This window comes from Silurus meridionalis, chromosome 5 (assembly GCF_014805685.1).
Source record: "Silurus meridionalis isolate SWU-2019-XX chromosome 5, ASM1480568v1, whole genome shotgun sequence".
Lineage (NCBI taxonomy): Eukaryota > Metazoa > Chordata > Actinopteri > Siluriformes > Siluridae > Silurus > Silurus meridionalis.
The window spans coordinates 4,534,096-4,546,891 of record NC_060888.1 but is presented as its reverse complement, the minus strand read 5'-3'; the positions used below and the strand labels follow the sequence as shown (position 1 = coordinate 4,546,891).

General features: G+C 37.6%; 1 protein-coding gene across 4 annotated transcripts in view; it reads right to left on the bottom strand.

Annotated features, from left to right (window-relative positions):
* Positions 1–12,796, bottom strand: part of ldb2a (LIM domain binding 2a) — an 81,262-nt gene that overhangs the window by 10,815 nt on the left and 57,651 nt on the right. For all 4 annotated transcript variants that reach the window (XM_046849273.1, XM_046849275.1, XM_046849274.1 and 1 more), the window contains exons 4-6: positions 10,966–11,088; positions 6,571–6,654; positions 3,066–3,189 (exon numbers count right to left, since the gene is read on the bottom strand). In XM_046849273.1, the coding sequence (XP_046705229.1) occupies positions 3,066–3,189; positions 6,571–6,654; positions 10,966–11,088 (331 nt within the window). The remainder of the gene's footprint in view (positions 1–3,065; positions 3,190–6,570; positions 6,655–10,965; positions 11,089–12,796) is intronic.

Here is a 12,796-nt window from a genome sequence, read left to right as displayed (position 1 = left end):
AACGGTTCTTGGTTTTAGTGTAGTGCGCGTAGAAGCACTATATATATATATATATATATATATATATATATATATATATATATATATATATATATATATATATACACTTCAAAGCTCAATGTGATCTGATGGCTAAAGAAAATAAAGAAATATTATCATATCCACAAAAAAAAAAAAAACCTGCCATACACGCAAATTCAGACAATCCTGGCTCGTGGTGTGTTTACCACCGAGGGTGTGTGTGCGCTAATGTTGCAAGGAAACGGCACAAAAAAGGACTTATCAGTGTAGAAACGTGGCCGTCCTTCCTTCCTGCCCTTGACTCGGACTGCGTTTCAGCAGAATGGGAGGAAAAGAAGGAGCCGCAGCTCGTACGGAAACGGCCGTTACAGAGGATTCACAACGTGGGACAGGAGATTAACTCGAAGGCCAGACGAGGTTCAGGAGCAGGAAGTTGAGAAAAATCCCACCAATTAATTCTAGCTTCTCTGACAGCTTTACAAATGCTAATATAGCTAACTTTGTCACACTGACGTCGTTTTGGACCAGAATCCAAATTGACCAGCAGACAAAACAATCCAAGTTTATGAACATGTGGGAATTCTAATGACCAAGTGTGATTTTGCATTTGTGCCAGGTCAGGTTCACAAATACTGTACTATGGGGGGAAAAAATCTATTTTCTAAACCTACTATGCTGTAAATTCCTAATATACATGAAAATGCAATAAAAAACGTATTTGCTGTGAAAGAGTGCATTTCTTCTGATTATGCTAGGCTAGGTTTTTAGCAAGCAGTCAACTACTTAATATGTTCCTTTTGAATGACAAAAAAAACCCCATCTGAAATATTCCATGATATTTTTTTAAGGAATATTTGAAAATCTTAATTTTCCTGAAATTTCTTTTAACCTTATTCTTGTCACCTGAAATAAATGTTATGGGCAAAATTAGCAACAATTGCTGCTAAAATTGCTGATATTTACATTGCAATATTTGCATATTTTATAAATAATTTAAAGATATAATAATCTATCCTTCAATTTCCTTGCTTTGACATAGTCCATGTGTTTAAACAACTCATTAGGAGAGGTGCCAACACTGATAGCAAAAAATTCTGAGGGGAATTTTAGCTCAAAAGAGCTAGCCTGTATCAGTAGCAGCCTTAATCATTAGCAGGTGCTCCACAGCTCCTGTTTTTAGATCTTATAACCTCTGATAATGATTTATCAACCTCGGTTAAGTGCAAACATTAGCAAACATGATTTCTCTAGCACTGGCTATTAGATATTACACAATCTAATCGAACCAGCTTTGTTAAAGCATTAGCTAAACATATCTGCTCAAAACCAGGAGAAAAGCTCACTATAGTGCTATTTAATGTTTAATAAAGTTTTAATAATAAAGTTCTGTGAGCAATGGCATTTATGCAAATCAGTACGAATAACTCAAGAAGTAAAGAAGAGAAAAAGTAGGAAAAAAACCCCCCACAAAACTGTTTTAGAAATTCAAGTAACTGGTGAAATTTAAGTGAAGCTCTGGCCTCATGGAGCCTTGTGCCTGTCAATCGCTAAAATCAGGATGTGTGCAAGCAAACCGCATTCAAGTTTCACATTCGTTCCGCACCGCTTGTAATGAACTTCGCATCACTGCGCACTAGAAATTCCCACTATGCTTCCACACTGAATCCTGTTCTTCCTCAACACACGTCACAGTAAAACATATCTATCTACCTTGTGTTTTGTTGCTATGTTCTGTCTTGCCGTGTATGACCTGTGACATGGAGCTGTTTTCCACAAAATGACCGTAGTCACAGAGTTTGGCACCTAATAAAGCCCCCTACACAGCTGTTTCTATTTCAGTTAATGACTGTGTTTCAACCTACATATGAAATTGATGATCATTAGCACTAACACCTGACTCTATTCCTACAGAATCCTGACTTTGTGCAAAGGTAAAAAAAAAAAGTGTGTTCATGCCAAATATTGGTTTAATTTGGATTTTGTTATTTGTTAAAAAATAAACTATTAAAACTGCAAAACAAGTATTCTCACTTTTCAGCACAACTGCATAATCCTTTTGCACAGCTCTGTATTTATAAGGACAAAAGTATTGTAACAACAAGAAAAATTCCATGAGGATATGGTTTACATGAGTTGGAGTGGAACTAAATGTGGAAAATATATATAGCAATATATATATATGTCAAAATTAACGTGTTAACGCTAATTAATTTTAACGGCACAAATATTTATTAACGCGATAATTCAGCTCGCATTTCTTTTTTATCATTAAAAAATAATAATATGTAAAAAATAAAGGAAAAAATAAAACTTTTCAACGCAACACATATTTATTCACGATGTCTTGTTTTACCAAGTCTCAATCCGCCATGATGCACACATCCGGCAATTAAAACCGTCCGTGTGGAAACATAGCAAAAGTTTTGATTTACGTAAATTAAAACACCAAAATTACTTAAAAACATTCAAAAGAATATTTTATCTTCATGCTCTTTGTTGAAAATGGTTTGACTAATAATTAACAAAGTTTTTGTCCAATCGCGATTACATATTGCAATTGAATGACAGCCCTAATATAGTATCTGACAAAAGTGAGTACACCCCTCAAATGTCAGCACTCATTTTAGTGTATCTTCTGAGGGGACAATACTATAGAAATGAAAGTTGTATATATTTTATAGTAGTCAATGTGCAGCTTGTATAATGGCTGTATGTTGAGTTATTCTCAGAGGACAGTAAATCTGTACTGCTATACAAGCTGCACATCGAATACTATATTTTATATATATATATATATATATATATATATATATATATATATATATATATATATATATATATATATATTCATAACAATCACATTTGTATGTGCATTTTGAACATTCAATATAAATGTATATTGTTAGTATGTACAAGTATCCCTATCCGTATTCCATGTCCCATATATATGTATATTGTTCGTATAACACTTTCGAATCAAGTAGAACGTGACAGTGTGTGAGTCACGATGTAGTTTGTGATTATTTGTGTGTGTGTGACTATACCGGGAGGTGCCACCATGCGCTGCCATTTTTGAAACAGGCACGTCTTCAGACAGTCTCTGGGGCTGAGGCTGTATGTCTTGTGTCTGGACATGAGCTCCTGCATGGGCTCTAGTATAACACACAGCTACACACACACACACACACACACACACACACACACACACACACACACACACACACACACACACACACACAGACAGCTAGTGAGCAAAAACAACATTCAAGCATAACAAATAATGGTGAAAGTCTCACCAGTGAGTCAAGAGCTAACATGACTGCAATTACTTAGAAATGAAATATAAAACACATAAGAAAATTAAGTAATACAATTACAATTCAAATAATCACGCTGCAAACTTGTAAGAATTGTAATGCGCATGATTAATCATAAAATCGGTTAAAGGTTAAATATAAAAAAAGATTTTCAATACTTCACAATCCTTTATTAAGAGCTCTATTATTGTGTAATGTAATGATATGAATGGCTTTTAATCATTTAATAATAATTTAATAAAAGAAATCTGTCTTTGACCACTTATAGAAATATTATTACTAAAAAATATTTTATTAATTGTATATGAATATAATATATATTATATAAAAAGCATCTTATTTTCTTACATTAAAGCAAATATTACACTACATATTCTACACATCATCATTTTAGCTTTGTTAGGTAGCAGGTGGATAAACATACAGTCATGTGCCAACACAGACAAAAACCCATACACACACATACACACACACCATCCGTTTGAGTTTCAGGAGCCTGCACTCGGACTCTGCCGCATCCCCTCACACTTCCACTGATTCTAGGGGAACAATCCCTGGCCAGTGGCCGAGGCTGTGCAGCTATTTCCAGTATGAATGTGAGGAAACCCACGGTCTTCCTCAGCCACAGCGCCTCATCCGTCCCAGCTCAGGAAACAGAGCTCGAGTGGAGCCACTGATAACCTCACACACACACATAATTCTAACAAGCCCGTTTTACCAGGTATTTTTACCCCCATTTGAAAGCTGGGAAACTGTGAGAGATGTTCATGACTGGCAAAAAATGAGACACAATACTGTTTGCAGGATTCAGGGCCAAACATGACCCCTCACTGAATTTTATACATGGGATTCTGATGCTCCCATGAGCATGCTGCAAATTTAATGATCATATTTATTACAAACTAAGGAGGTGTGGTCAAAGTGCCTGTCAGTCTTACTAAGTAGGGGTAAAATTCATTATCATATATATAACCCAAATGAATTAGATTTGTCAATGGCACCTGACAGTCTTAGTGAAGACGGTGTGGTCAGTCAAGAAAATGTTGACTTAATTTATATATTTATTACAAATGAATGAAATGCCTGTCAGTTTTAGTAAAGGAGGTGTGGCCTTAATTATCTTATTTCATATGAATGAAGGAGGTGTGGTCTTGGAGCCTGCCGGTCTCAGTTACCAAGAAGGTGCTTGTCAGTTTTACTTGCGGCGTCTGTGCCTGTCATTACATGTAAAGCTGGCATGGCCTTAATTATCTAATTTTAATATAAGCAAAAGGGGCGTGGCTTTAGTGACTGTCAGGGTTAGTATAGTCCTAGTATAGTATAGGCCAGTCCTTGTTATGAAAATGTGGTGTCTATGCCTGTCAGCCACAGTTAAAGAGCATTGTAAAATTAGCATTGTCGAAATATCTTCTGTGTTTACCAGCCCTATAGAAGGCATGGCCTCTGTGCCTGTCAGTCATAGTTAGAATTACACAATATGGCAGTTCTAGTAAAGTAGGTGTTGCCTCTGTGGAAGTCAGTTGTAGCTAAAGAGACATGCTCTTTGTCTGACAGCTCTAGTAAAGTACAAGGGGTATATATGCCTGTCAGGCTGGTATGCCTTAAGTGCCTGTCAGTCTGGGTAAAGTCAGCACTAGTTAAGAAGGTGTGGCTTTTGTGCCTGCCAGACCATGTAAGGTAAGCATGGCTTAAGTGCCTGATAGGGCTAAAAAGGCTAGTGTGGCTTCTGTGTCTGGCAGTTGTACTTGGTCACTGTGCCTATCAGCCCAGGTAAAGTCTTATCAATTTCTTGTTAAAGAGGCGTGGTCTTTGTGTTTGTGAGCCCCAGTAAAGGAGGTGTGGCCTCTCAGCCTTTCAGTCATACACAAGTAGGTATGGCCTTTGTGCCTACCAGTCATTATTAAGGAGGTGGGGTCTCTGTGCCTGCCAATCATAATGAAGGAGGTGGGGCCTCTGTGCCTACCAGTCATAATTAAGGAGGTGGGGCCTCTGTGCCTTTCAGTCATACACAAGTAAGTATGGCCTTTGTGCCTACCAGTCATAATTAAGGAGGTGTGGCCTCTGTGCCTTTCAGTCATACACAAGTAAGTATGGCCTTTGTGCCTACCAGTCATAATTAAGGAGGTGGGGCCTCTGTGCCTGCCAGTAATAGCTATGGCAATGTGCCTTTTGTACTTGCCAGTCCTAGCAAAGGATGTGTTGTCTCTGTATCTGTCACACCTAGTAATATAGGCATGGCCCAAGTGCCTTCCAATCCTAATAATGTATAATGTATCTATCTATCTATCTATCTATCTATCTATCTATCTATCTATCTATCTATCTATCTATCTATCTATCTATCTATCTATCTATCTATCTATCTATCTATCTATCTATCTATCTATATTCTCTGCAATATTACGCAAAATGCAAATATGTTGAGGTAATATGTGATTCCGATTTTTATATATATATATTATATATATATTATATTATATACATTGCATTGCATCATTCTGTACAGTAACTACAAGCGAGCCACAGTTATTACTCAGACGGTAGAAAACAAGCATGCTGCTGTCTATTTTTCTGATTCCTGCCCTGGAGCTGCGTAGATGAAGACATGCAAAGCCAAACAGGGAACATATGAAAAAGCATCTGGCATGCTAAACAGCTGTGGCACACATACTAGATCAGGATCAAGCTGAGAGCTCTGAGATGTACTGTATAGAGCCGAACCAAATCCTAATTTAATTCCCGATTCAGCTACAAATGTGCTATTTCCTTTTAAACCGCATTTTATAATAATACATTTGAGTGCTTAATGTGCAGCCGAATGAAGTGGGTTTCAGGTGATAAAAACGCTAAACTGCCCTTTCTTATTTCTGATTTCGTTTACCTCTAAGAGAAACACGACGGTGCACTGGGTGTTCGAAAGCTGGGCATCGAGACCCACAATGCCCCGCTATGGCACAGAACGCTCATTAATATTATGCTAATATTTCGCATCCAATAAATTTTTTATCCCCATCTTGTTCTCCTGTTTTGCAAATCGGAGCTGTCACTCATGCTGAAATCGAAGGAATAAACAAAGGGGCTATAAAATAAGAGCTGAGCCATGAGTGTTGGTTTTCATGTGGTCTCACACACACACACATACATCATGCACGACTAAAGGAGGTTTTCGAATACCTTCATTTGTCATTTTTATGTATGTGTGTGTATCTGCGTGTTTGTGCATAAGACTTACCCTGAGGTAGTTGAGCGTGAAGTTAGTCAGACCCATTCGGGTGATATTTTTGGAGAGCTGCTCCAGAACCTGAGGGTCTTGAGCCTGTGAGGGCAGAGGGCAGGCGTTATTACAACCATAATAAAATAATAATGAACATTTTCAAACAAACCACTGGATCATATGTGTGATTATTGGTGATTATATGTGTGATCATATGTACAAATCGCATGAGCAGTAAATTTTCTGCTCAATTCGGTTCCAAACACTATTCATCTCTCCTACATCACACTCTATTATACTAAAGCTACCGGCTGGTAGTAGCCGTTTATATATATATATATATATATATATATATATATATATATATATATATAGAGAGAGAGAGAGAGAGAGAGAGAGAGAGAGAGAGAGAGAGAGAGAGGTCACTACACTATTTTTCTCAATAATTCCAGCTATTGAAGCTGCCATGACCAACAACGGTTTTATAAGTCTTAAATAAACAATTTATTTCAGTAAGCATGTTGAATAATTTTTCCTGTGTCATTTCATTATATTATACTGTATGTATAATATATATATATATATATATATATATATATATATATATATATATATATATATATATATATATATATATTATACATACAGTATATACAGTATAAACAATATATATGGATAACAGATGAGCTTGAAAAGAAGTCAAGTCAAGTTTAGTTCTTTAGCGCTTTTCATAGACATTGTATCAAAGCAGCTTTACAGAAATCAACAGTGAAGGTGAATGGTGTGTGTTTATCCCTGATGAGCAGCCATGGCGACTGTGGCAAGAAAAACTCCCTTAGATGTTATGAGGAAGAAACCTTGAGAGGAAGCAGACTCAAAAGTGGAACCCATCCTCATTTGAACTAAACTCTGTACACACTACATGCACCAACAAGTTGCTAGAGTCTAATAAAGTATGCTGTGTGTGTAAACTGAGCTCGGAGTTTCGATTTCCTCTGTCTCGTTACTTTCTTTATAGACTGACCCGCTTAAACTACAAAATAACTGTGACTTGTTGGCGCTATACCATCTGCCATAAGGCTACAAAACAAGTCTGAAAAATCTAATTTTTCCACCGTTTGAGTATTTAATTTTGATATCGGGTTTAAAAAGAAAATAGCAAAAAAAAAAAAAAAAAAAAAAAGCAAACACCCAACAGCAAATCGGCTTTTATTTTTTTAAATTTCATGTATCCTATTTGGGTTTAAAAGAGCAGCTGAAATCAAGCTGACGGCTGGTGCCGGAAGGCCTGAACGGGACTGAGGCCAACGCTTCAATTACACTGAATATGTATTTGATTCAGGGTTTGGGGAGCAGTATGTGGAGTGCACTCAAACTGCTAATAAATATTGATAGCGATAGCTGAAAATTTGAATTTCGCCACAGCCCAGGGGATTACCTCAAAAAAAAAAAAAAGAAAAAGAAGAAGAAGAAGCTGCATTAACACTATGGCTACCAATCCATGTGACTCAAGAGAAACCTTCAGAGATAAAGCGAGAATGGAATGAGTTCAGAGATAGCATGACCGCAGGAAAGAGGTGTGTGGGGCCGAGTGTGTTTGTGAGAACAGAGCTGTAGTGAAAAGGATTGAAATTTTAAGATACATTTTCAAAAATGCGTCATTTAAGGGGTGGCACTAGGATGCAGACGAGTAGAGTGTGGGTACAGACATTATGACAGTTCAGAAGCTGGACCTTGGTCTGGAAGTTTGAGATCTCAAGTCCCAGTACCACCATATTAGCACTATTGAGCCCTTGAGCAAAACATTAAAAAAAATTGATCATTCTAAGATAATGCTTTGGATAATTGTATCTACCAAATGCCATAGATGTAATGTTTTTGCGTTTACAATCAGTTTGTATTTATTTTTTTTTGGAATGGTCTATGCTACTGAACTTTTTTGTAGAACTACAGTATCAATTGTAAGTGGCTTCAAATTGTAAGACTGGTGATAACTTTTATATACAGCTTTTGTTGTCTAGTTTATACTTCATTTCACACACAGACTGAATGAAAATTAAACATTTGGTGAATGACTTTATGACTTTGGGAATAAAAGTTATACAATTACTACAAAATATCAAAGTTCTCTTTCACTGTTTAGTCGTCATTTCGCTCTCTCATTGTGTAGCTAGTGGGGTAGGGTGTAGGCATAGCTCAATGGATAAGATGTTGGACTTTGGATAAGGTGTTGGAATGAACTTTAAGAGTTATGGAAAGAAATCAAGAGTTATAGTCTGATTAATCTCAAGTTTGAAACCAGTGTAGATTTAATCAATGCCGCAAATGTAAATGATCATAAACATCCAGAAATATCCTGCTCTGAAGGTAACCCACCCTTCTGACACACCCTGGAAGCACAAGATCCATTGTTTTACAGTTAGATTAGACTGGATTCAATTATATTCCAAACGAATTCGAAAGTGGGAACGCGTAACTCAAACTCTAATCGCGTAATTTTCAAGTTCAGCCACAAATCAGGACAAAACATGGATGCCTGTGCGCAAGCATGTGTTGTGCTTGCAACAATCTAGTCAAGTTCCCTTGTTGAGCTTCATTAATTTAATCTGTATGGCCACTGTGTCTAAAGTAAAAAGTAAGAGTTTATTTACTGTTGATAGTGTCAGCAGCCATGACAACCCTTTTCTTTAACATAGTTTTTATCCTTGTCAAAATGATTCGAGTCAGGAGCTAGCCTCGAACGCTGTGCTCGTAGCAAACTGGTGCATATCTGATAAAAAAAATATATATTTTTGAGACTAATGGGTGTAAGATGTTCACCATCAGGTTTCAGTCGTTGTTTTAATTACACTTTCACTTTTACTATCGTTCCCCCTTGCGACGTTTTCCGTGTGTGCATTAGTGTATGGCTATGTACGTGTGTGTGAGAGAGAGCTGAACAAACAGACTGCAGTAACGTTAAAACTGCACTTCTCCTGCAGCGAACCCCCTCCTCTTCTATCCCCCAGCTCTCCCTCTCTTTTTTTTGCCTAAGATCTCTCGCTCTCTTTCTTCCAGTATGGCTGATATACCCACAGGGCCCAATTTAAGACTATGTGAATTTCGCATGAACACAGCGGGGCTGGAGCGTGTGCAAACTTTCTAACGTTGCATCGCCTGGAATCTAGCGAGAGGGAAAAAAGAGCACACCTGTAAAAATGTGCTACGCCGGGCGAAAAACGCAACGAGAGACAGAAAGCGATCAGTCGATTCATTCTGCCACTGCGATCGGCGAGCGTGGCACCGAAGTCAGCCGGCATGGACGAATTCATTTCCTTTCATTGTGGCGTGTGGGGCGCGTTCGTTACACTGCGGAATTAAGCCGATTACTCATTTGACCTTGTTATTATTCCACTTTGTTTTACTTTAGACAAGGCGTTCTTTCATCTGCACCCTGTCTTTGATGTTTCTAATGAAATTGTTTTTTTTTTTTTTCATTTAATCTCCCAGAAGGAAGAAACTTTCACACTTGTGTGGAAAATTGGGGCTGTGATTCAGGCGAGCTGGAGGCATCGGACGCCTCATATTGAGTAAATAAAGTGTGTGTTACCTCAGACTGGAGTGTCTGTCTGTCTGTCTGTCTGTCTGTCTGTCTGTCTGTCTGTCTATCTATCTATCTATCTATCTATCTATCTATCTATCTATCTATCTATCTATCTATCTATCTATTTATCTATCTATCTATCTATCTTTTTTTTTAACTGTTTTCCAGAAAGTTAAAGACACACAGTTGTGTAGGATGTCTTTGAATCTAATAGCATGAACGTTTCCCTTTTATTCACTAGAACCAGGAGACCCAAACCTGTTCCAGCATGACTATGCCCCTGTGCACAAAGCCAGATCTTTTCATATATTGTATACATGGGTTGGAATGGTATTGACTGGCCTGATATAGAGCTCTATACCTTATTGAACACATGTTGGGAAGCTTAATGGTTAAGATGTTGGACATCTGATTGGAAAGTTATGGGTTAAAATCCCAGCACCACCAAGCTGCAACTGCTGGGTCCTTGAGCAAGGCCCTTAACCCTCAACTGCTCAGCTGTATAACTGCTCTGGATAACAATGTCTGCCAAATGCCATTAATTAACTGCATTATATATTTTATTATATATATATATATATATATATATATATATATATATATATATATATATATATATATATATATATATTCATAATATATATGAATAGTGTAAATATATTATTATATATTTTTTTATATATTATAATATACATTTGACTGTTAAAACAATTAGGCATACCTTTAAGCAATTTTATATACAATATATCTTATACACTGTGATAAAAATCTCAGAATGAAATAAAAGAATGTGGTTAGAAATGATATATCACTGATGACGTCACACTTACGTGCATGGCGAGGACACTGCGTGGGATGAGCTCACGGTACTGCCTGATGGTGAAGTGCCACGTCTTAATCCGCATCAGGTCATCGAAGGCAAACTCCAGGATCAGACGTCCCTCCGTACACACCTACACAGCCATTAGTGAACAGTGTGTTAGAGAGAGAGAGAGAGAGAGAGAGAGAGAGAGAGAGAGAGAGAGAGTCAGGGTGAAGCTTGCGCCAACGTTTAATCATCTTCATGCTGTGATGCTTTTGGAGTTGAAGAATCCCAGTAAAAAATTCTTGTGCAAAATCACAGAGAGGGACCATATTAAATGTTTAAAAATAAATAAATAAATAAAAACCCCTGTCTTTTTTTCACACAATAATTTACAATAAATCCAACCAACTTCTGTGTTCAATTTAATATAAAAATGTTCTTAACAGTTCTTATTTCCGCTTTAACAAATATCTGCATTAAAGAAACACACAAGATTTTAATTTATTCATTCAATTTATTAATTCATAAACGAATGAATTCCTTCCATCCTTCATTCGATCATTTACTACCTCGAATTGTCAGGAATTCGTCCTTTAAAAAGACATTTTTGGAAGACGTACATAAAACACGAAACAATCCGTATCGATGACAGGAAGTGGCAGCGTTTTCGTGTTTCCGGTAGGAATCGAGTTGTGACAGTGGCACTGTGCTCAAAGTGTGAAAAACAAACTTGCGTTCGTGAGGGAATTCAGATTTCTGCATGTAAAACAAGGATTGCATTCGGGACACACGTGCGCCGTACCGAAAGTCCGGTACCGAAAAGGTTCGGTTTGAATACGTGTACCGTTAAACCCCTAGTGTTCTGTACCTGTGTCATTATCAGTGTGTCAATGCAGGATTTTAACAGTACACTGGATATAGAACTAGCTACAAATGGTTCACTTTATAGGGAAGAGGTTTCAATATGGGACAAGCAGATACCAGAGCGATGCTCTAGATTGAAGACGTAACGAAACCATCAGAGATCAACTTATTAAATATGAATGAACTCCAGAAATAGTGTTGATAAAGCTGTAAAATGTCAGCGTCTGTAAAAAAACAATTTTATCGATCAGAGCTAAAATGATTCTACCACTGAGACACATCCTGTCTGTCAGTTTAGACTTAGTCGTGTTAGAAATGAAGCCTTGGGTCTCCAACCCAGAGACCAAATGGCAACCAAGCACCAAAACAACAAAAAAGCCGGACCGAAGGGCCTGAGCTCCGAAAAACGCTGCCAATTAAGAGAAAAATATAAGGAAGAAAAACATTGCTAAATCCGACGCCGAGCTTCTCTGAGCGCCGATGTTCTGTTGCTCCGGCAACCAGAAAGGAGAGGTAGGAGGAGGTGCGGTGTGGGTGTTTGGGGAGAGAGAGGGGGCAACAGCTGATTAGTTGGCATGGCAACGGCAAAGATGTAATCCCAGCAGAGCGACTCTAATCAATGCCCCCGGCACGCACGAGCTCAGGAGGATCGACAAAAAAAATAAAAAAACAGCACGGTCACGTGTAAACCTTCTCCATTGCTCTTTCATTCTCCCTCCATCTCTCCGTCTTTTTCCTCCCTCCATCTTTCTCTCTACTTACTCTGGCCAGTTCTTTGGCTCTACACACCGAGTGAAGCTAAAAAAAAAAAAACTCACTTTCCATCGCACTTATTCTTCTCGGCCGCAAAAGCAAACCCGACTTTCTTCCTCTCGCCATCTTTTCATTCGTTTTCTTTTTCTCTCTCCGTCTGTTTTTATTCCCTTAAAGAAATTCTTTTTTCTTATTTTTTTACAGTTTCTCAGATTCTCATTGTCTTTGTTTCTCAGTTT